The sequence below is a fragment of the Euwallacea similis genome, chromosome 26, assembly GCF_039881205.1.
Source record: "Euwallacea similis isolate ESF13 chromosome 26, ESF131.1, whole genome shotgun sequence".
Classification (NCBI taxonomy): Eukaryota; Metazoa; Arthropoda; class Insecta; order Coleoptera; family Curculionidae; genus Euwallacea; species Euwallacea similis.
The window spans coordinates 278,612-303,415 of record NC_089634.1 but is presented as its reverse complement, the minus strand read 5'-3'; the positions used below and the strand labels follow the sequence as shown (position 1 = coordinate 303,415).

The following is a 24,804-nucleotide window of genomic DNA, read 5'->3' as shown; positions in this document are numbered from 1 at the left end:
AAATGTGTGGTGTATTTATTCAGCCACAATGCAGAAATCGCTCGCATACGACCGCTAAAGTCCATCCTGCACTTCCCAAAAGGAAGGAGCTTTGATAAATAACTTCAAAGGCTTTGGCTGTTCTTTTGGCAAAAAATATTGCCATATAGATTAGGGAAAGGAAGAAAATTGATGTGAACAGATCGAGGAATGCCTATAATGTATTTCTTTGATCCATTAAGGAGGCCTTCGGGTAGGTGTTGCGCAATGATACTCATTTAGTCACCGCTCCCGATTGCGAACGCTTATGCTTTATTTGTGAAGCATTTCCGCTTCCGGAAGAAAAATGCTTCGGGAATTTTCCTGACAAGCTCTATTTGCCAGGAAATTTGCTCTTGTTTACACAACTAAGAACTGTGGACTTTATTCGTGCTTCTTCCTCTGGCAAAGTTCGCGTGCTACATAGAACCTGCCTGATGCCTAAAATGTGTCTTGAGGTTTAAATCTCACTATCTTCTCTGTGTGACTTTGTCGCGTCACTTTCAAATAAAACGCACGTTGTCAAGGGTATACATGACTCAAGAGAAGTTTTCCCCAAGGTGACCTCAATCCAGACCAGTCTAAGATCCTCGTTAAATCTTGAGGAGGCAACAAGACATTCACTCATCAGGAATGCGCTCCAAAGCCATTCCTGCATTAACGTTATTTATAAATCCCCTTTTAACGGGAAAACATCCATATTTTTAACCTTCGGCTGCGTTTAATGCTCGACACGCTTCTCGGCGCATCTGCCGCTTAAGCCCGCTTAAAAATAGCAGGAACGCGCTTCGCAGCTCCCTGCAGGAACCTTCGGGAATCTCGACGGGATTGACAAAATTTAAATTTAGTTTAGGCACGGGCGCCTCGGTAAACACCATAAGCCGGAATTCGATTATAGCAGGAAAATGGACGCGTAATTATAAGTGAAAAGTGTGTTTTTGCAGTAGGAAAGTGCTGCAGTTTTTATGGAGGGAAATCAGTGTCGAATGTGTGTAACAATGGGCGATTTCCTCGTCTCGCTGGTATTTTCTGAGCCTAAACAATAAACTTTACGACCCCTTTCATTGGCGTGCATTATCAATTATAACCGCCCTCTAAAGGAAAACATTTATCGGAAAATCGCGCTTTGTTCTGACTCGAATTGCGAAACCGATTTTTAGCTAATGAGAAATTTAATTGCCTGTAATGCGTGTTGAAATAAACACAGGCCTAATTTTAGACGTTTCAGAGACGTAGTCTCTAGAGAAATTGCTGGCCCATGCCCTCAACCATATAGACATGTGCTATATCACCAAATCAATGACGATAGTGATCACGCTGTTCTACGCCACTGCCCAGAGTAGTGACTATAGTGAAAGGACTCGGGAAGTGTACTTAAACAAGCAGGGATATATTCATGGCAGTGTTGTGCACTTGCGCAATCAATCGTTGCCTCCCGTGGCCGTTTACAGGGGGATCCCATATGCGACCCCTCCTGTAGGGGAGTTTAGGTACGTTCCTCGAAGAGATCATTAGGGGTGCATAAAAGATGATTTCTTTTGAAGATTCATGCCTCCTAAAAGCACTGTATCAGCATGGAGCGGGATCAAAAACATGGACCAGTTTGGTCCAGTTTGCCCCCAAAAATTCCCCGATGAGTCCACTATGACCACAGCCCGCAAGGAACACGTCAATAGGTTGAAGAAGTACCTGCGCTATCAGAGCGAAGACTGTCTGTATTTGAACATCTACTCTCCTTATCAAGGTAAGTCTAAACTTAGTCCTTCTGCAATTTCATCCATCTCTAAGATATGATGGAGGATCTTTGGACTGTCGCCAAACGCGTCTAAATATGGATAAGTGCGCACGTTTTTTGTTTACGTCCTAAATACACACACATACACTGCCCTTCCCCTCTTTGAAAAAAACCTTAACTTTGACTTGCAAATGCGACCCTTAACCTTAGCATTGCAATGGACTCGTTATGCGAACCCGCATAATGGCTTCAGTATAGAGCCCTTAATGGCCCAAGCCATTCCATTTGAATTTGTCTTAAACATATACGTAGGTTGTGGTTTATGAACAGTTGATGTTGTGTGTCTGTTTTCAATGTTAAAAACGGCGCTTATACAGAGTGGCATCATACTAGAGCAGTAAAAGATGATTAATGGGACATAAAAAATATATACATTTTATATGAAGCCCCCTTGTAAGGGACCTTATTAAAAATTCTTTCTTCGACGGCGGGAGGGATCCAAAGCATCCGGCAGTCGCCTAAATTGAAAATTAGCGAAATGTTTATAATTCGATTGAGAGTGCCGTTCGTCTGCGACAAATCCTCCGATCCTCGGACAACACCCATTAGATGGCAGCAGCTTCGTGATCCCAATTTCTGCTTTAGTAACTAGCCGCTTCCGCTGAAAAGTGAAAATAGAAATTCATTTTCGTTCCTTCAACACCAATTATCTGCTGTCAATTTCTGCTCACATTTTCTCTTTTCAGTTTCGCTGTTTTTCGGAATTTAATGGCCCCGTCCCAAAAGTTCACAGGTTGTCACTAAAACTCACTCAAAACCGTGGGTTTTTTTGCGAAACCCAATTAGACCAACGAAGCTAAAAATACGCAAATCTCTATTTCAGAATGCGTTTGATTTTATAATTGGAGTTCGTTGAATGCTGGCCAACAAGCATTCTTGCTGACGTCCTATTAGTCCCAACAGCATGACGTCTACATTGTTGGGTTTAAGAAACCTTGTGTTTTGAAATGTACTTTTTAAGTGCACCGGAGGAAGATAAATCTCGACACGTAGAGAAGAAGGAATAAATAAATGCCATTAACCCAAAAGGAAAGAATGGTTGCTGAAGTTGAGTCCGAGATTGATCGATCCATTAGCACCTGATTGCATTTATTCCTTCTCAAGGTGCTTTTAGCCAAATTAAATAACCATAAATAGTAAATTTATTACCGCGCTCATTGTACAGCATCCAGGAGACGAATGGGGAGGGATTAAGATAGGCACGCATCCACATTAGAGCAACGGCAAATTAGAGTTTCAATTAGCAGGAGGCTCGTTTGCATTAAGCGACATTACCCTGGTAGTGGTGCTTAAGCACTTTAGCCTGAAATTTCCTAAACACGAGAAAAAGAGCTCTAGGAATTTACAGCACTCGTTGCACTTTATCTCGCCGAGGCTCAGACCGAGTGGATATCTTCGTAAAGTCTCGGTTTTATCACTTCGCTGACACCTAATTCGGATCTTAATTTCAGTTACTGTCGGCGATGTTTACGAGGTTAAACGTAAATATAACCGGAATTGGTCGTCTTTGAGGGAAAATTAAAAAACTCCGCCAAGAAGCTGCTGGAATAAGAGGCATGCTCGCGCTCATACCCCAAAGAATCCTATCTGACGAAAATATCGCATTAGAATTTCGATTCTCCAGCACACTTTACCTCTCAAATATCCGCGAGTTTCTAGTTTTGAAGTCGAGTGTCTGCAAAGCGTCTAATTAAAGCCAAATATTAGTCTGCCGCACAATTACACGTAATCCAAATTTTCCTGCGGTGGCACAGTTCAGTGGTGAGGCAAATTTAACCTTTTTCCCTCACTAAAACCTAATCTTCACTTATGATAGTGCACATCCTATAAATCTATACCTCAACAGGATGCGTCCCGCATAATCGAACACACGCCAGTCCCCCATTCAGACGGTTGATTATGGGAACCACGTAGGGCTGATATGCTACCGATAATGTCTCTGCCTACTTTATGAGCCCTGCGTTCAATTTACGGCCTCCTGGGCGCAGAGTGGGCCCCCGGAATACGTGAGAGAAATAAGCGAGCTTATTTAGTGTACACGTAAACGTAAAGTTTCGAATAACGCTGCAGACGTCAAAGTGTACAGTTTCCGACGAACGCTGGAAAAGTCTCAGCTTTCCATTGTTTTCCATTTACATACGAAAGTAAACAGGATAAAAGTGGAGAGAATAGCTGCGAAGCGAAGCTTTTAGAGCTTGAGCTTGCTACTTCCGGTGGCTTTGGATTACAAATAGGGTTAAGCTAGATGTATATCCACGGGGTATTTTAATGCCGGGCTTGTTTGCAGAGTCAACACATTTCTTGGTTCAAATTCTGGGAGTTTTTGACACGATGATGTTAGGAATATATCCAGTTTTATTGCCCTAAAGAGAGGAGACTGCAGGACCAAGGAGCCGAGCCAATTTATGCCACGAATTTTAAAACTCTAAACTGTAAAACTTTAATGATTCATTCTTCAAACTGATCGGAGATGGGAGTTTTCTAACCGATTTATTTTTCTTTTTGTTTGATTAAGGCAGTAATCAACCTTCTCCAGTTTCTCCAGTTCTTTGTGGAAATAAGGGAATATGAGAGTAACTCCTCCTCCTCTACCCCATTTGAAGCTTCGGCGTTCTAACGAGGCGAAGCCCCGACTAAATCATAACTGAAAGAAATATTCGTCATCGTTCGTTCTACATCGGGCTTCTTCTCTACGATATTTTAGTTAAAAAGCCTTTATATCGCGCTTGGTGATTTATTTTTAACGAAATCCCTTTGTGCCTTTCCTCGACTAGGATTATCTTTTCGATTGTTCTTCTTCGTAACAAAAGAACGAGGCCGTGATTAATTAATCGAATGAAACGGTGGCTTCTCTTTTTTTCATTTAATTTTCCACAACACTTCTGACTTCAAGCCCGTAAGCCTAAAACGTATTTAAAACTCGCAAGGGGGCCGTGATCAAAGTAAATTATCCCGATAGTTCTGGAGTTGCGGAGAGAGGCCATTAGGCGAAGAAAACTTTTAGATTATCGGAATGTCAGATTCACTGGCGGAAGTTAAATTATATTCGATTACTCGGAAAACAGACCGTGATGTCCGTTCCTTCACCTAATTCCGAAATTACTTGGAGTCAATTAACGCCGAACTTTGATATTGGAATCAACGAGTTTAGAGGGTAAAGAGAACTTTCCTGTCTACTTCAGTTGGAAAGTTTTGCCTTCTGGCCAACATGTAATCAAGATAAAACATGCGTAATTAGATTTTGCTTGAAAAAGACGTTAATGTGAACAGACTCTGGACCTCTATTGGTATAATGTTAGATGTACAGCGGCGTAGGGTTAGTTGCGTAGAGACTCAGAGGGGGCTTCTCTGAAGGTACACCGCCGGGCCTTGGAGATGTTTGCCTTTCATTATTTTATGTTCATAAACTGGAAATTCCGGATTTGCGGCCCTCATTAGACTGCTAAAAAGGGCATTTCATTACGCAAACACACGTACGGGGTGTCTCTAAATGATCTATGCAAAATCCCATTGCAGATTATTGGGGTTACTATACGACCATTGAGCCCTATTGACTTTAGGGCAAAAATCGACTGTTTTCGATATACCGGGCTTCGAAGTGAAGTTTTTATCAGGTTCTCTTCTAAGCCTAACATGTTCTATGCAAAAACCCCTTGTAGATCTCTACACGAACGCCTCTCTTCTTGAGCTATTTGGAATTACAGTCCAGACGTTCATTTCGCAGTTAATCTTCTTTGATAATTAGGACCGGGACTTGGAGCATTCCACAGGAAGTGCCTGCATTAACTTTGTTTCCATTAACAATGAAATGAAATACAATGAATTTTGTCGCGATGAAGGTATTGCGGGTGAGCCAAGCTGTGGCATAAGGTCTTTATGTTGGGTGGAAAAATTCCTCCGTCACGGAAGGAGCCCCTGCATACGAAAAAATGGGGGGACAGAGGAGCAGTCGAATGTGACCTAAATTTGATCAATGACTGACGTATTTTTGCCCCAATAATTTGCTTATTGATCATTGGCCTTGCTTCGACACCAATTCTCTCCTCAAAGCATCGAGCATTAACCCACATTCGCAAACTATGCTCCAGCAGCACTAATTCCAATATTAATGCAGCTTAAACATACTTAGTCCAGAAACTTGGTAGCAATACACATCACTATAAAGTCCGGGCGGAGTCCCGATTGGGACCCCTTCTAAATCCTGCCCGCTTCCGAACTCTAATAGACGTATTCCAATTTCATTAAGCCATTGCTAAAGCGGGGTCCCTTGTCACCGGGCTGTCCCGAGCTTTAAGATTGTTTGTTTATGTCAATAATGGGGCGACTATAAAGGCGCCCATTAAAAATAAATCGCGGCCATCACCAAAGCCAACAGCTTTTTAATGTTAATGCATTCGAAACGAGCCCCTGTCGTTATGTTTTAGGGTACTTTATGAAAGACAGGTTTGCTCTAAACTTTTACTGTTACGGCTCCATTTCCTGGAAATTTGGATTAGGTTATTCAACAACAGGTTTATCGGCTCTTAATGTCTAGACGATTCACACTGACGCATTACTTTACACAAATATTTCCTGCCTATCCAAAGTGCTCATTTATGTGTGATGGAACTCTTTTGTGTCCTGCAGGGGATTATCTTTTTTATTTTCTTCCCTTCGGCCGGCGGTTATGATTAACGACGCTTTAAGCAGAGCTGGAAAGAATGGGACTAAACGCTCTGCAAATACAAAGCTTGATCAATCGACGATACATTTACGTTGCGGAACTTGAAATTTATTAACGCCACATATGGGGGGTGCTTAATGTAGGATTCCTTGAATGCCATTGTTCCTGAGTTTGCCTTAATGACTCTGGCATTACTTTAAGGGAGCAGATATCCCAGAAAGTAGGATTCCTGGATCCGCTAGCTGGAGTTAATAATCTGGTAATCATTTGAGAGTTTAAGGGCGTGAGAAACGCCAAATGTCTGGGTGTTCTCAGGAACATTCTTTCGGCACTACTCCCTGCAAACAAAGCTCCTAAATTAACCTATCGTCGACTATAAAGGTGGCAATAAAAAATCGTGCTCGACGTGCAGCTATTCCTTGGAGTTTCCTAGTTTATTAACGCTATTTATCGTCCATTTCTTCTTTCGGAACCGTAATGAAATCCCTAACAAACTTGCAATTACACTTTGCAGTTTTGTCCTCGTATTACAAGTTAATTCCATAAGTCCCATCCTGACATATAGATGGCGATTTTTTTGGTGAAAATTTGGCGATAGTACAGAGGCCTAACCTTAAAAAGCTTATGTTTAAAGTTTGTGGGTACTTTGTTGATTTTTGCTTGCTTTGGAGCCGTTTTTAGCGAAAGCTTTTAGAGATTGTGTAAAAATGGAAAAAATTGGATATCGATAGGTAATTCAATACTTTCATGTGAAAGGTTTTAGTCCATTCAACATCAAAGCGGAGGTAGATTCTACTCTGGAGGAATTTGGTCCTTCGTTAACAACCGTCAAATATTAGGTGGCAGAGTTTAAGCTGCCAAGACGAACTCCGCAATGGTTAACCCAATGAAGTGACCACTTCAGAAATCGTGGTGAAAATCCACAAAACTATGTTCTAAAATTGTGGGTTAAAATTGCGCGAGTTCGCAAACATGATAGTAATTTCAAAAAGTATTGTACATCGCATTTTGACCGAACAGTTGGATATGAGAAAGCTGGGCGCAAGATGGGTGCCGCAATTTAAACAAAAACAGCGCCGTGGGAACGTTTCAAGAGAGTGTCTCGAAAAGTTTCACAGCAATAAAGCCGAGTTTTTGGGTCGATTCATAACCACAGATGAAACATGAGTCCATCATTTTACACCTGAGACGCCAGGGCAGTCAAAACAAAGGACTCAAAGGGGAGAATCGGCTCCAAAGAAAGCAAAAACCGTTCTATCTGAAGAAAAGGTGATGGCGTCAGTTTTTTGGGATGCCCGGAGGATAATTTTTACTGACTATCTCCCTAAAGGAAAAACAATAAACGGAGAATATCACACAAATTTATTGCAGGGTCTGATCGAAGAAATTAGGAAAAAGCGACCGCATTTGGCGAAAGAGAAAGTCTCGTTTCATCAAGGCAACGCACGAGTCCACACTTCCGTCGTTGCGACGGCCAAAATCAATCAACTTTGTTTAGAATTTTTTCCTCGCCCACCCTATTCGCCAGATTTAGCCCCCTCAGATTATTTTTTATTCCTAAACTTGAAACAATGGCTCGATGAAAAGAGATTTGCCAATAATGAAGAGGTGGAGTCCGAGGCTAATGCCTATTTTGAAACGTTCAAAGCTTCTTACTATAAACAGGGTATAGAATATCGCTGGGAAAAGTATATCAATCTCAAAGAAGACTATGTTGACGAATAATGTAATATTTTGCAACTTTTTTTTTTAGTATTAGGTCGGGTACTTATGGAACTATCCTCGTACGTGAACCTTGTCCGGTGTACCATTCTGTCCTGTCCTGTCTGGTACTTCATGCAAAGCAGGGTAATTTGTAGTTAAACTCCTTTTCTAGTACACAATACGTACAATACGCTCATAAGTACCTACAGTGGCTCACAGCTTAAATGACGCAGTCCACATTGGAAAAAAGTAACTTGCCTCAATGGCACAATATTTGTTTTGAATAAAGAATATACTGAAATTAAATTAATATGAATGTTCTGAAAGCGTATAAGTTAATATTTTACTCAGATATGCCACTCTTAAGCAACAATAAGTATTGACTGAATTTTAGGTGCGATTTAAATGTTAGGACTTAAATGATGCACTTATGAAAAAGCGGCAAAAAACATGTCAACTGAAATTTATGAAATCGTCTAGCAATTGTTTGTTGCTTAATTTAACATTTCAAAGCAATATTTCAATCAGTTAAACGAAATAACCATAGAAATGGGTCGTCAACCAACGTTTAGCGAAAGAGATTTCATTCTGATTCACTACAGAGATGAATAGAGCTAAAGGGACATATCCAAAATGGGAAATAGATATCCATCAACTATTCAACACATCATTGAGTGTTATTGCACTGAAAATAGAATCGCAAATAAGCCCCAGGTGACCCCAAATAAAATATTTACGGAACGCGAAGAGAGATGAATTGTGTGAGAGACGACCAATAATCCTAAGTAAAGTTGTCCAAAGTTGTACGTCAATGTGGAAAGAAAATTTGGAAATAGATACAGCTCGGAAACTATTCAATGAATTTGACAAAAAATTACTTACACGGTCGAACTGCCAGAAATAAACCGTTTACGAGCCAAAGAAATAGGAGGGCACGATTGGAGTTCGCCAGAGACCGCATTAGTGAAAATTTAAACTTTTGGAATTCAGTAGTATTTGCTCACGTAACCAAAATGAACTTATTTGGACGGAAAAATATCAGTGTGGAGAAAATCTAATAAAGACCTGAACTTAAAAAACTTGAAAGCTACGGTGAGGCACGGTGGAGGTGGACTGATGTGGGAGTGTATATCGTCTGCAAGAGTAGGTAACTTGCATTTTATTCAAGAATTTATGAATCAATACACGTGTTTGAATATACAGGGGGTCAATTTGAAAACGAATCACCCTCGATATTTCTGTCCTCATAAAAAATATGTAAATATGTAAAAAACACGTCGATTTTATTTTCCAGCGGGATATTCTTTAAGTCGGGGTTCTATTAAAATGCATGCATCCTCTAGCGGAGGCGGAAACAACCACTAAAATCTTAAATGGGAAGGGGGATTGAGTCATTCGTCATTCGGAAGGTCTTTCAATTATTCCCAAAAATATTCTCTTCAACTATACCTGTTTTTTTTCATTAAAAACTTTTCAAAAAAAAATGTCAAAACCGTAAACACGCTTAGGTATCCACTGTATTGTAGAAAAATGGTTTATTAATGTTTTAAGTGTTCAAAATGCTATCCATTATTTTCTAAACGGTAATAAAGTCTGTTTTCAAACTCTACTCTAACATTCACAAAAACTTCTACTTGAATTTCTTTGCACGCAGTTGTAATTCTTCTCTTCATTGCTTTCAAATCTTGAGGCTGGGTTTTATAAACAACAAAATTAAGAGATAAAAATCCAAAAGCGTTAATTCGGGCGATCGCGATGGCCACTCAATTGGCCCTCTTCGACCAGTCCATTTGCCAAGAAACCTATCGTGTAACCACTACCTGACAGGAAGAGAATAGTGTGATGGAGCTTCATGTTGTTGCAAACAAAGAAGATCTTGTAAAACGCTATTACCAGCCTTTAATTTGCGAAATAAAATTTAAAATAATAAATAATAGTTTAACAAAAAACTCAAGAATTCCATCGTTTTTTTTTAATCGAATCTTGTTCTTATTTTTTTCTACAAGTAGAATATTTAAATAAATGCATTTACAAATACAAATAAACAAATAAATACTAAAATAATCAACTGTTGTGTGCAAATGTCATTAAAACATCAGCCCTACGATCAGATTTAAATGTGATCGAAAACTTGTGGTTGACATTAAAAAATAAAGTGCATAATGTCCCAATATCTAACAAAAATAAGATAAAAATAAAAATAACCGAAGCTTGGCGCTCCATTACCCCAGAAGACACAAAAGAATTGGAAAAATCAATGCCTAGACGCCTTCAGGCAGTTATTGATAACAAAGGAGGACCGACCCAGTATAATATTAATTTATATGAGTTTGTTATGTTTGTTAATTTTGTAATTTTACGTTTTGTATTATTTATGCTATGACGTTAAAATCGGACATAATTTCATTTTAAAAAATTCGTTTTTTAAGTGCATCACATTAGGGGCAAAATGTTAGTTTATATGCTTTTAAAATAATCGTATTAACTCAATTTTATTATGCCATTTTTTTTCAAAATAAGCCAAAGATAAGCTAGTTTCTCTTAACATCCACTTCATCCTTTAAGCCGTGAGTCGCTGTATATTTACCATGGCTTCCGAAATTTGCTTAAAATCAACCCATGTACGCTCCAGCGCTCTCTGCTGCGCTCTGAAGCACGAACTCTGGCGAGAGTGATAGCCGCTCAGAAGTCTCATATAAGGAGGTGTGGAGGAACTGGGTAGTTCCACACGAGATACCCTCGCATTCGCACCACCACTGTAGTTGTTGGAAGTAGACATCCAGCAGAATCCCTCCCACTGCACTAGTACACTGCGAAAACGTAGTTAGCGTTAATAACTGGACAGAAGGTCCGGACATTATAAGCTGGACCAATCAAGACCAGCGGCAGAAATAGACTGCAACCACTCCTGAAAATCCCAATATTTAAAGAGAAATACGAACTGTGCTTTGCAAGCTGTATAACGGGCTATATATGGGGAACTCACTGGCACCGTTCAAACGAAGACGACCATCTATTTTTAACCCTTAAAAAATCATCCAGCCTGCACCATTAGCAGGTGGATTAAACAGTCACAACAAGCGACATTGACAGTGGAAAATACTCGGTATATTATAGCGGGTATTATAGCACAAGACATCTGCTGCGAAACGGGCAGGAGTAACCCACCAGGAGATCCGCAAGAGAGTAGAAAATGTGTTAAGAATATTTGCTGCCTTATTTCGTTTCAAGCTAAAGTCTATGAATTAATCATGGAGGGTTTAGATTGGAATTGCATTATGAAGGCCTTGTGACCGTGCATATTATTAAAGGCCGTTTCTACCTGGGAAAATAATTTTCCCAGACGTCCTTAAGTGACATTACGTTATATTTAATAGGAAAACAACGTTTGCCGGAGCCATGAATTTCCCAGACGTAGTCTTCGTTCCTTATTTACTCGGGCCGGGGCTCGAAAGCAGGATAGAGAGGGATAATTAAGTTTGCACTTTGGATTAACTTTCCTAAGCTTTTGGCAGCAGTGGGCGACATAACTTGTGGATATTTCGTGTGCAAGTTGTTTTCTTGCTACAAACATCAAGGTGGAAAAATTTCCTGGTAAATGTTAGGAGCTTAATGCCACCTATTTGCTCATGCACCTATTCGGCTCAATTTTATTGTCGGTAAATCCATTAAACTTTCGCTCAACAATGGGGCATCAAATGAGATTATCCTGTGCACGTAGTCCCTACTGTAGTCACGTTCCAGCTTAATAAAAACCGTTTAATCCTCTTTTTTGTTATATTTAAAAACGATTTTCCTGGCACTAGTGGCCATGGCAATTGACGATACTATAATTACCTCGTTCGTCCCGTTTAGAAAGCACTTAACGGGGCAAAAAATTATGGATCAGGCTAATATTTCATGTTCCTGGACATAATGGTGAATGAAAATATCACTCTGCGAACAAATTCTTCCTCACGGCAGCCGCCATTAGATGGTAGTAACGGCGCTTTCCTTATTTCATGCCACATTAACTTACAATTGCATGCAAAAACGGTTGCAATATAGAAAAAGTAACTTTCGGGAAATTGGCGCGACCTAACACTAGATTAACTGCACTCAAAATACGTCCTTTCCATGGCAGAAAAACCCCACTGTGTCATCTGCCTGTTAGCTGTAAAAGCAAATTTTTCCTAATTAAAATGAAAAGTGTCCCTATGCGGGACGAGTGGGGGTGGCTAGAAACACTGATTAAAATATTTTCCAGAGGCTGGAAATTAAATCCACGTATGCAGTAGAAACATACACGCAAAAATAACGGGCGTTTTAATTAATATGGGAAACACACCGGGAAAATAAATAGCGCACTTGCCAGCGAAAACACTCTCCTTTGACGTGATTTGTTAAAGGACGTAATTTAGTTTGGATACGGTGTTCCCGGTAAATACGGCTGCAGCTCCCGACCATCTGTGCTTTAATAATGCTTCAAGCAAAAAAATCACCCCAAGAATTCACTGTGAAAAGGGTGGTTTTAAAGTTACTTTGAAACCTCAAAATTACCTTTTTAGCAAAGCTCTTTCAAGTGATATTTATTCATTTTGCATAATCACCCAATGGGAAGAATCACTTGGCGAAAGGGAAAACTCCAAGCAAAAGATTTGTCAGGCAAAGTTTCACTTCGTCCACTGTTTGTCAAAAACACGTCGGAAGTTCAAAATTAATACGAGACCCTCGGCGAAAATAAGAATAAAATTCAAAATAAGAAGAATTTAATTGCCTTTAATGAACATTAAGTAAAGTTCACGAGGATCCTTTTCATTAGAGGGAAGCTTAAAGGGAATGATGATTCCCTCCTCGAGGGCTCGATCCAGCAGCGAAATGCCCCATCTGGTTGTATTTCTCTTTACAGCGAAACATGATTGATTCAACCAATTACAATTAATTTCAACTCAAATGACTCAATAATCCGCTGAGAAGTTTGGATTCAAAAACATCGTTTTGAGAAGCTGGAAATTTCAAAATAGTTCGGATTCCATCAATATGGTCGTCATGCTGTTTCGAAATCACTCATGATTCAATTCCAATAATGCTGTTTTCAATAGTAAAATATGCTAATAAATTTAATTTCATTGCTTATGTAAGCAAATCGAATAAAATATATACAGTGAGTACAAATTTTAAATGTAAAAGGAGCTTCCGAGGAAGGATCTGCATTTAAATAAGCACGGACGCGTTAGCAGCAAAGGATTACGTGCAGCCTTTGGAGGAGATAATCTGATTTGTAGTTCATTGTCAAGCCAAATGCTAAGTTTCTTCAATTTTCCGAGCGAGGAAATTTCGAAAACGAACTTTCTCGCTACGTATTTTAACTTCATTAATTTTTTTGTATAGAACAATCCCATTTATTGGATTAGAAGAAAATATAATATATTTCTGCAGAGTTTGTGATATCATTGTAACCCACAATTACTGTCATGTGATAGTAAAAAGTCATGTTGTTAACTGGTACGTGATCCAGCCTAAAAAACATATCTGGACTAAATGGCGAACACTTCCGCACATATCCAAACAAATCAATGTGTATCAATCAAAACAAATCAATGTAATCAATGGTATTGAAGCTATTAGGTGGAGCCATGAAGACGTTCTCAATTCAGTACCTCGTCCATTGTCTTCAAGATTGCCCTTAAAACAAAAATAGCACCTTTGCAGCTTAATTAAGTCCAAATAGGGACTAAAAACTCATTTATAACGCTTCGGAGTCAACGTCAGACAAAGCGACCCCCAAACGTATATAAATTATTAATAGCAAATCCCGGTTTTAGTCCCAGCTGTTAGTCGGGATCCGGGAATTATTTAGTTATTTCGCGCCCAGCAATGTCGGATATTCGTGTTTACCGAATTAGGTTGTTCCAAATGCGTGTTAGATGCGAAAAGTTTCGTATCGGAGAACGCGAAATCCATTAATGACTAATGGATATAATTGGATATCCGGTAATGATTAATGCCAAAAAACTCTTAAATCAGTTTTAAGGGGACAACTTGAAATTCTCATATTTCCTCAAACTTCTCCATGAACTGCTTTTGAGAGAACTTTGGTCATTTAAAAGGTGGCAGTTGCCCTAACTTATGGCCTCGCCGCAAACACCCTGTAAGTATTGATCTCAATGAATACGAACAAGGTGCTGCCCCCTAAGTTGTAAAACCTCCAAAACAATCTCTATCGATTTGTGGTTTATTGAGGTCGCTCCTCCACTTCACTCTCCTAAGTTCGACTACAGAGGGGGCTACGCTCTCTATATGTGAGGGAGGTTTGGCCTTTGATGTAAGTGGCATAATTAATGTAGCAACACCCTTATCTGCGAGTGAAGCGGATTTTTCACTTTGCTGCCACCTTTGAGTTTTTTTAAGACCTTTTTTGGGCGATATTTTTTCTTCAATTAAGTTCATTTTTAAACGAAAGGTTTTAAAGTGTGCCTGTGAGGGGTAAAAGTTTGGCAAAAACCATAAGAGATTGAGCGATTTTTAAGTTCATTATCTGTGGATTCGCTCTTATTCAGCGTACGAATATAGTGGCCTCAAACAGGTTCATATTAAAGAAAGGTTTTTGAGGGTTTTATTTCAATTTCAGCCCCATGAAGAACGCTCCTTCTTTTTAATGAAGCAACCTGAATCATCCCCTAAAGAGAGCAAGTAAAACATTACGTCTGTCTAGATAAGCTCAACTAAATTAATTTGATGCACTTTAAAATTCCGTGAAGGATAATACTTTCGCTAATTAGAAACAGGTCTTAAGGCTAAATTATTAATAACTTTTTTACAAGAGAATTTCCTCGTTTAAAAATAAACTTTTCTTTTGCAGTTTCTGGCCAAAAATCTAGGGTTTTTCCTGTAATCGTTTTCCTGCATGATGCAGGGTCGTTTGAGTGGAGTTCTGGAAATCCCTATGATGGAAGTGTCTTGGCATCTTTCGGGCAAGTTGTTGTTGTGACTTTGAATTTCAGACTGGGAATTTTAGGTAACAAACGTCAAATTATTAAGAGCTTTTGTATGCATTTTTTTGATTCAAGGGTTCCTCAAAGCGGATCCTGAAGAATCGTCCACTTTAAGTCAAAGCAACTTCGGTCTAGTGGATCAAGTGGCCGCGCTAGTCTGGATTAAGGCCAATATCGGTGCCTTTAATGGAAATCCTGAAAGGATAACCCTTTTAGGGCATGGTACGGGGGCTGTTTTCGCGAGTTTGTTAACAATGAGCCCCATGGCTGTTGACGGGCAAAATGACCGTAAGAACTTTGATCCTTCCACAAAGAAAAATGTTGAAATTTTGAATTTTTAGTTCTGTTCCATCGGGCTATTCTCATGAGCGGCACAGCTTTATCCGATTGGGGGTTGGTAAAGAAGCCTTTGGATGTCTCAATTCAAGTAGCGCAAGCACTCAACTGCCAATTGACAGACAATTTTGCTGCTTGTCTGAGGAAAAAGAGGTATTGTGTTGTAGGTTGTAGAGTTAAGTGGTTTATTCCATTGATTTAGACTGAATGAACTGATGGACGCTACTCCTGAAACCGACCCGTACAAGACGACGTTTGGACCGGTGGTGGATAATATATTCGTACCTAATGATCCTAAGAAATCGATGGCTCAGTATACGGATATTTTTAAAAGGTAGGTGAGTAGCAAAGGTCGTAGAAAGCTATATAATAAAGCGATTTGCAATAACTTAAGTATACTTGTGTTTGTCCTTAAAGATATGTTTCTTGACTAAATGGCGAATAACCTGTTTTCCGTAATCCCCCGAGTTGCTGTGGTAAAGAAGGGTTTAAAATCGTTTAGCGACTGACTGGACCCACCATTACTATTCCAAATGGTTCATATCAATGTGTAAGGCAAGTTTTTGTGTTAAGATTTAATGAGTTCCGGAATAATTAACAATGGAAATCCCTGCTTAAAGAAATTTGTGCAGAGAAACTAAAACTGAAGAGGCATACACTTTTTCTTCTAAATTTCCTGAAAAGCTGTTAATCTTTGTTTAGAAAGCTACTGCAAATTTCCAACTTTACCCTAAGTTAACTTTATCATAACTTACATTAGATAACAAAGCCCTAAACTTGAGGGTCTGTTTGAGTAAATGGAAACTTTATATTGAGTCCTAAGCGAAGATGAAGAAAGCGAACGGCACGTATCATCTTTCCAACAGTTAATTTCGGGGAATGGTCGATGGAGAGGCAAATCAATTCGATCGCAAAAACAGCGAAGGAACCTTTTTAGGAATGAAAAAGTCAATGTAGGTGAGCTCCATTTCAAATGAAATTTCAGGTAAGAGATCTACCCCGAGAATTACTGCGGAGGATCATTCGAACCGTAAACAAAATCGAAGCGGCGGCATCACTTTAGTTCCAGACGAGTAATTTTATTTTTCCCAACCTCCAACAGGTAATATACGGCTGGAGGACCTGTGGAGCCACTTCGGCCCTAACTAAAACGAATAGGGAACTATCAATTCCCCTCGTAAAAGGATTTTATTGTTGCGGCAACGTGATACCTGTCTATTATTTATTTAAGCCGTTGAACGGAAATTTTTCGTCGTCGAGGGGGACAAGGGTAACAAATTGTCCGTTTTTGACTTTTACATTGATCCCCCTTTTCTGGAAATAAATTCCACCCTGGCGACATGGAAACGCCGCCATACATAAGGCCCGATTCCCACTGGGGGTTTAAACTGATGCGAGACGTAAGGGAGATTGAGGAGCCTCATTTATTCCAAATCTTTTCGTAATTTTCCCTTTCTCTCCTCGGCCTCGTATTTTTTACGGTCCGCATTCTTTAACGCCCGATCATTGTCATTTTACGGGCTAATTTCGTTTTTTATACAGATTCGAGCTCATGTACGGCGTAACCGAACTTGAAAGCATCCACTTGCCCTTAGGGGGCGACGTGGCCGTAATCCACGGCATGTTGGAGAACGAGAGGGATGAGGAACTGAGGAAATACATGCGTGTTAGATGCGAAATGAAGCCCGAGGCCTGTTTAGCCGAAACTAGGGCGAAGTACAACTACGACGAACGTTCGGTAAGTGGCTCAATCGGTGTTTATGTTTTAGGTCAGAGTTTGCCTTAAAACCACTTCAAGGCATTGAGATTTACTTGTGCCATTTAGAAAAAAATTCGTTCTCTTTATCGCGTTACAGGGATTTACGCTCTCAGAAAATGCACAAAAACCGACTCATAAAAATTAATGCCGGTTTCGCTAGAAATTAGGCACTAGGGGCAGGTGCAAAGAACGCGGAACGCAACCTTAATTTTTTAGTGTAAATTAAGAGACCCGAACTCGCAGCCGAAATTAATCTGGATAAATTAGTTCCAGAGGGATCAGACCTGGATGGGCGGCCAGCCAGACAGGGCTACCTTGGCCAGAGACGAATTACTCGACATACTTTCGGATGCCCGGACCGTAGCGCCAGTTCTACAAACGGGCCTTTATCATTCCTCCGTGAATTTACAGTCATACTTTTACGTGTTTTCGCATAAAACAAAGGCCAAAGATTATATTGTGAGTATCGCTAGGATATATGATCGTGGCGAAGAGTAATGCACTAATTCTGTAAAAACAAATATCTGAAAAATTTACAATTCTGGATAAAACTGTGGAAAACGTGAACACTGGGTATTTCAAATATCCCTTTTTTAACACACTGTGCAACCTTAACTAACATGAACTGCCCCGAACTATCTGAGAATTTGTCAACTCCAACACCTTATGAGATATTTAGTTCAAAGTTATCCTGATTGCCAACCTTAATAGAACTAATCACTACAGGGCGAAAATTATTTTGAGGTCAATCCCCCATATCTTTTTTCATAACTTTAACATTCTGACGTCCCATTAACGTCCTGATATGTCATTAATTAACACCTTTCATGATGGCCATTTCTAGGGAATATTTTATCTCGAATATCCGAAAATCTGTCCCTGAACAAGTTATCGTAGCAAGAACTAACGACATCGACAGTCTCAGCAGCTATTAGGGGCTGTCACAACCTGCCTTCTTCCGGATAGCAACGCCAAATTCCTCCACCACAAATACATCGATGATTCCTTTATGACGAACTAATATATAACAGACATTGTCCCCGCCATCTGGCTTGACTTCGCCACAAAATGAATTGAAAATTCCACTATTGAGTTCGTCATCTTCTTGTACTAACTGTTACATAGCAGACATTCCCTCCTTGGATTTGTTTATTTAAACATGTTCCCATAACTCTCGTTATTATTGGCACTCTATTACAGGTCATTAAAACAAGGCAAACCTCTTAGTCAGAGTTTTACCGGATATAAATAAAGCTGTATTTTTAAACACTGGAGTGTTACAATTGCGTGGAGCTATTTCTAGTTTCGAGTCATTTAACTTGATTTCCTGCATGTTTAGCAAATATCGATCCAGTTATGTTGAAAACAACCTGAACTTCCCATAGCACATCCTAGATTATCTGCTTTTCCACAATTTTTCTTGATAATCAAATGTCCGCCCCCCCCCCCCTCACAATGGGGACACTAAGTCGCCTATTTATATATCTTCGCAGAGAAATAAAACTCACACAGGCGAAGAGCTGCCATACGTGTTCGGTGTTCCGATTGAAGGCGCTAGGTTTCATTTTGAAGACGTTCCGTATAGTGATAACGAGAAGCGTCTTTCCATGACCATTATGCGTTATTTTTGTAACTTTGCCAATACCGGGTAAGTGACCCAATTTCCTTTGAAGCACTGATTTAGTATGTTCTACATCTAGAAACCCGGAAATTCCCAAAGCTGACTATTCTCGTTTATCTGATTATCCCAGCTGGCATCAGTTCGACAAGGAGTGGTACCAGTTCGACCAGGTGGATCAACACTACATTAAATTCGGTACGAAATCACATAATAATAATTTTGCATTTCTAAACTTGATTAACCCTACATAGATGTTCCAATCAGCAACGGTCAGTTCTATAGGAAACCCCAAATGACCTTCTGGAACAACGCCTTCCCCAACATTTCTAATTTATCCCTGAACAACCCTTTACCTTGGAACAACTTCCCAATAACTCCCGACAAGCCAGCCATCCACATCCCAGACGCAGTGATCCGTCGTTTTGACAACAGACCTTCTGACTCTTTCAACAAAAATAACGTGGTTTATGGCCACATGATGACAGGCCCTCCTGCCGAAGAAGTGAAGCAAAGCACCTCCTCGGTAAACGTTCTCATCATCGTGGGAGCAATTTTCCTTTTAGCCAACTTCACCTTTTTTACTTTCCTCTATTTTAAATGCATCAAAAACAAAAAAGTGTCTCCTTCCGGCACGGTACGCTTGCCTCCTTCCGGAGGGAGCGTGGAAGAAGATAAGGGAGGAATTTTGAGCACCTGTAGCTTGATACAGATGCTGCGCAGCAGGGCTGAGGAGGACGTCTATGATGCTGTGCAAATAGATAAAGAGACAGCGAAGGTTAAACTTACAAGAGCTATGTCCAATAGTACTATTGACGCTCATGCTAAAGTGAGGGAGTGGATCACCAATGAGATTGTGCTTAAATATAGTCCCAAACAGGATAGGAAGGAGGCTAAGAAGAGTAAAAAGAAACCTGGGAAAGCTTTGGAGCTTTTGGAGGATGGTCCAACTAGGCCTGTCAGCCCGCAGCAAGTGGCGAAACCACTTCTAATCAAGACTGCCAGTATTGACAGGTATTTTCCAGCTAGTTTGAATTATTGAACTTCATTACAATCTTTCAGATCCAACAGAAGAAAACGAACAGACAATAAAGTCTCAGTGGCCATTGACGCAACTCCAACAGGTCGAGGTCCAAGTGTAATGATGCAACAACCAATAGAACTGACCAAATCCCTGGACTACTCCCACTCCAAGCAATCTCCTCTTCCATTGCGCAGATCTGTAACTTTAGAGGACTTTTCTACCGTCAAGGCCAACCAGGAGCTGCGCAAAAGCACCAATAGCATTGACTTGAAGGTGGTGGAAACTGAACCTATTTATATTCGTATTGAACATGGTCACTCCAAGTCTGACCCAGTCCAAGACTTGGACTATAATGCCATCAAGCGGTTGAAGAGTTTTGAGCCTCAACTGGATGTTAATGTTACATCTAGAGATGAGAATCTTGAGGTATTGCCTCCGCTCAGTCCGGAAGAAGCCTTGATGACCATTAAAAGGAGAAATTTCCCCAAAGTTTTGCCGGATCATCCTGGAAAGCTGAATAATCGTAGATCTATGCCTGTGAACTTCGGGCCATATTCGCCCTTGGGCAAGAAATTCCCGCCAGTTCCTCCTCCCAGGACCTGCACCCTCGATAGACAGGGCAGCAACCCTCAGGCGGTATGTTTGAGCGAGCCAATGTTGGCAGAAGAACCCCCATCTTCCCCAGAACCAGAAGTGGCCTGCAATAATTTGTATGTAGGGCCCTTAATCCCCAAAGAAAAAAGGGGAATTCCTAGGGCAATCGTGACCACAGACCCGAAGAATCCAGTCAAAAGGCCAGATCCGAAAATTGTGGTCAAGCCCACTATAAACAATCGCGGCAAGGGGGAAGAGACCAGGCATATTCCCAGAGTGGTGGTGCCAGACAATCGGCCTGAGGTTGCGAAAAGTGGGAAGAAGTCTCAAATCCCCACTTTGGTGAAATCCACCGGGAGTCTCAATAAGGAGGCTTCAAGTTCTGAGTCTGCCTCTCCGTCCTCTGGAGATTCAGACACTGGAACCGTCGTCAAAAGGGTTTAAGTTGGTTTTTGGATATTTATTAACTATATTTTGTATGTTTCATTTGGACTCCCGTACATAAAAAGACTGACTGAAATCCTGAAGATGTCTAATGTTTGTGTCGTATTATATTGTAGCAGTATTCATGGGTATTTTATTATAGTTTAGAGTGTCTCTTTTTTGTAACAGTACACCATTTTATTAGAATTTGGGGTCGTTTTATTTTGCCTAAACCCATGAGAAATTGCCAGTTAGTTCTGGGCAGGGAAACCCTGTCTGGGATTTTCTGCTTTTTATTATTTAGGATTTTAAAGCATTTTTGAGGATCCGCTAGGATCTACTTCTATTTTTGCGACAAACCCATGTATTGGCAATTTACACATAAAAATCGATAGAGTTTCACTATCAAGCAATCAGCTTATTTCCATATATATCGAATTCGCATGTAGAGTGTTGGCCACCAGCACGGTTATAAAACCAAAACGTGTTCGCGCTTAAACCGTTTCACAGTCTCTTTACCATGAAATTTACGTGTTACAAGACAAGTTCCCTTCATCTTTTCCATTAACTTAAGTTGTAAAAGGGCCTCTTCAGGACGTAACCAGATTCGATTCCAGTGCTTTCCAGTGTTTGCGGGAGCAATATCTATGGAAATAAGCCGATTTCTAACTGCAAGAGCATCGGTTTTCGATGGTTTTAGCTTCACTGCTACGTGAGATTTCCTTTTATTTTTGTAGCTATGGCCATAAAGCTGAGTGGGGGAAATTATATTTCATGTTTAACTTACCTTGCCAAAGGTGAAAAGGAACTAAAACGCTTCGAGTAGAGAATTTTTAATAATATATTTTAAGAATGTCGCTTAGGTAGATATAACTTAACATTGCCGAAGACCCATAGAGGCCCTCAGCTTATAAAAGTCTTAATGTACTTAGAACGTTCCAAAGTTCAGCGAAAACGTCTTTTTCAAGTTTATACACGCGCTAGCTACACATAAAATTACCTAATTCTTAGAAAAGTTACCATATAGGCTTTTCGTTGAAATTTGAAACTCGTGGCACCCCAAAAACGTACTTATTTACACAAAAGTTTCTGATTGTAACAACACTATCACACCCTCATCTCGCTCATGGCGGCCTGAGGCAGTCTCATGTTCCCTTTCGCGCTGCTATTGTACCCTGTAGTGCTCAGCAATGGTTGACTCTCGGGGCTCTTAGCCCTTGGAGGTGGAGGGGGTTTAGGGACAGTCAAGGGCATGGGCACGTTACCATTTGGCGGCTGAGCCGCCTGTTGTTGCTTCATCTCCGCTATGGTGTTGTTCATCAACGTCACGTTCTTGGGCAAGGTCATGCAACCAGCCTGATTGTACTGGTGATGAGTCTGCATGGAGGCGTTTTTGGGCAAAGTCTTAGATATTGCACTGGGGCAAAAGTGCTGCTGCACCTTATTCATAGCGTGGTAATCTTGCTGGGCATTGGCAGCCATGATCATCGCAGAAGTATCCTGCTCCACGTCAACGATTATGTTGGAGCTTTGCCCCAGATGGTAGTGTTGGTGCTTGGAGATTGTTTCGAAAGTTTGCTGGTTGCGCGATTGCTGTTGTTGCAAATTTTTTACTTCCATGCGAGTCTTGTCTCTCTGATAATAAACTCCTGCGAAGATCAGCACGTTGAGGATCAGCAGGGAGCAACCTATAGCGATGGTGACGCTCAAAGCAGTGCTGTAAGCCGCGTATCCTGCAGCTTCCAAAGAAGCCAAAGAGTCGGTTTGGTTTGCCTGGCCTTGGTAAATCACTTGAGGATTATATCCAGTGGGAGCAATGCTTAGACAGGTGGTGACAGCCGCAGTATCCGCAGTGGTAGGTACTTCCAGAGCACTTAAGGTCGCGTTCGGGCGTTTCCTGACCAGCTCCACTGTAGGATCGTAGTAGCTGACTCTGCTCAGAGGATCAGGCCTTACGGCCCCATCGTATAAGTCTGCACTGTTGTGGTTCCGGAACAAGTTGTGACGAGCCACCACGTCCTCCATTCCTGCGCGATGGAGCTCCGGTATCAGACGCAGCCACACGCTAAGCTGGTGAGCTCGAAAATGGTTCTTCATTCGGGGTTTCATTCCTGCAACAAATAAAATAAATCAATATTCAAACGCACAAAGCCGAGCGCTGCTTCTACTACATACAATAGATTTAGCCCTGAAAGCTATCGGTTTGTTCGGCGTAACAGCCGGAAGGGCCGTTTTATGTTTACGGATTTACAAAGAGCCAGTTTATGTATACAGTCTCGTGCTTTTGCCAACATAAAGACAAATGCTTGCTTTTCTTATGTCAAGTACTTTACCTGCTTGGCAGGGAAATTTCAAAGAGCACTCGTAAATTTAGCGCCTGTATAAACAGGGTCAATGTTGTCCGGCGGGCTTATCAGCATATACCAAAGCGGACTATTGTCGGCTTATCAGATATGTACAGAGTATGGGATAAATGGGCCAGTTCGTATTACTGCTCAATCTGCTGAGGGAGGTTCCGGCTGATTTGAGATGCGGTGTTGATTTATTAGGGCGCTAAGCGTACGCATAAACACCTGCAGGGCTTCCAAGTGTTATGGAGAGGTGTTTGGTTTGTAATGTTTGAGAAGTAAAAGTCTCAAAGTGATTATAGATGAAATGCAAGATTTCTAGGAAATTGTGTGGGTTTGAAATTGCGTAAACTGTTGTGGAAAAAGGGCGAAAAGTGAACTTAAGTCAATTATAAATGGAAAGAGTTCAAATAAAAAGTTCAATAAAGTTTCTTGTTTTTTATAAATTTGAGAAGTTTTGCGACTAATTATCGGCGAAAAGGTCTCTTGAGGGCTTCCAATGTGGAAACATTTTTTTAAATATTTTTTTTAATTTGAAGTCCTACTCAGCACCTCGTGTTCTGGAAAAAAAACTTAACATTTTAAACTTCTTAAAAGGGCAGGTCCTTTTAGGTCCTTAAAACCCTTTTAACTCGGTGGCGTCGCTTATTCATCACAGAATATCAAGTTAAGGCTTCAAAAGTTGGACGTTTTATAGAGTTTTTAGTAGATCCTTTATTTAAAATCGTCCCCAAAGCGACCTTTGTGCCTAGGAAAAACATTGAAATTACAAATTTTGCATTAAAATTGCAATAAATCTGAACGTAAGAAATCTTATTTCTCAAGGTGTTTTAGTCTTTATTTGCCCACAAAAACAGGAAAAGCGGAATATTAGACAATGTGTTGATATATAATATGTTCCTTTAGAGCAACATAATTTAAAAAAAGCGTTTTGTATTTGAAAAAAGTTTTCCGTTGTTGAATGTGAAAGATAACTCCACCATTTTGTCCACAAACTTCCGAAAACTACCTTAATTTCGTTAAAACTTTTTGCGCAGAAAACTCTGAGTCTGATATAAGTTGAGCTGCCTTGAAATCATAACAAACACTCGATTAATATTCCCGATAAGCCCTCAAGTTAAATCTATTTTCAACAGGATTCATGAACTGTTCGAAGAACTTCCCCGAGCAGTCACTTAACCCTATTAATGACTCCCTGCTAGGGCCTTGCGGCTTTCTTTGCGGAAGTTGTAGACAGCCATTAAAGACCTATCAAGGGATATTAGCCGGGACCATACTCTAACAATCCCCACGTCACGTCACCTTGTAGGACAAGTTGAACTAACCCAATTTTCATTACTAAAGCGGATTAATGCTCTGAGCGGGGACACGTCGAATCCGGGCGTGATTCAACTTTAAATTATCGTCTGGTCTCAGTGGACGAAACAATAATTTCGAGTCCGTATTGGGATGCATCTTTAGGACTGGAAGCAATATAGCAGTAAATTAAGTTATCGAGTTAAATCAAGACACATGTGCAGGCCGGTTAAGACTACTTCATTTAGAAAT

At 40.4% G+C, this 24,804-nt stretch overlaps 2 protein-coding genes across 3 annotated transcripts in view; one reads left to right on the top strand and one right to left on the bottom strand.

Moving 5' to 3' along the window:
- Positions 1–845: 845 nt before the first annotated feature.
- On the top strand, positions 846–21,115 carry LOC136417102 (neuroligin-4, X-linked-like). 2 transcript variants are annotated; one of them, XM_066402617.1, is made up of 12 exons: positions 846–1,508; positions 1,563–1,762; positions 15,022–15,177; positions 15,230–15,442; positions 15,496–15,643; positions 15,693–15,824; positions 17,033–17,228; positions 17,517–17,708; positions 18,743–18,897; positions 18,950–19,065; positions 19,122–19,881; positions 19,930–21,115. In XM_066402617.1, the coding sequence occupies exons 1-12, from the start codon at positions 1,297–1,299 to the stop codon at positions 20,927–20,929; spliced, it is 3,480 nt and encodes a 1,159-aa protein (XP_066258714.1). In that variant the 5' UTR covers positions 846–1,296; the 3' UTR covers positions 20,930–21,115. The 2 variants fall into 2 exon arrangements, with proteins under 2 accessions (XP_066258714.1, XP_066258715.1); XM_066402618.1 differs by lacking the exons at positions 846–1,508; positions 1,563–1,762 and adding an exon at positions 14,065–14,153.
- A 616-nt stretch (positions 21,116–21,731) lies between these two features.
- Positions 21,732–24,804, bottom strand: part of LOC136416994 (neuroligin-4, X-linked-like) — an 80,862-nt gene continuing 77,789 nt past the window's right edge. The window contains exon 10 of the mRNA XM_066402461.1: positions 21,732–23,019. Coding sequence (XP_066258558.1) covers positions 22,016–23,019 — 1,004 coding nt within the window. The 3' untranslated portion in view covers positions 21,732–22,015. The remainder of the gene's footprint in view (positions 23,020–24,804) is intronic.

Coding starts and splice junctions, on each gene's coding strand:
- LOC136417102 (XM_066402617.1), top strand. CDS start 1,297: ATGTGCTATATCACCAAATCAATGACGATAGTGATCACGCTGTTCTAC. Junction 15,178..15,229: donor TTTCAGACTGGGAATTTTAG/GTAACAAACGTC, acceptor TTTTGATTCAAG/GGTTCCTCAAAGCGGATCCT. Junction 15,644..15,692: donor GCTTGTCTGAGGAAAAAGAG/GTATTGTGTTGT, acceptor CCATTGATTTAG/ACTGAATGAACTGATGGACG.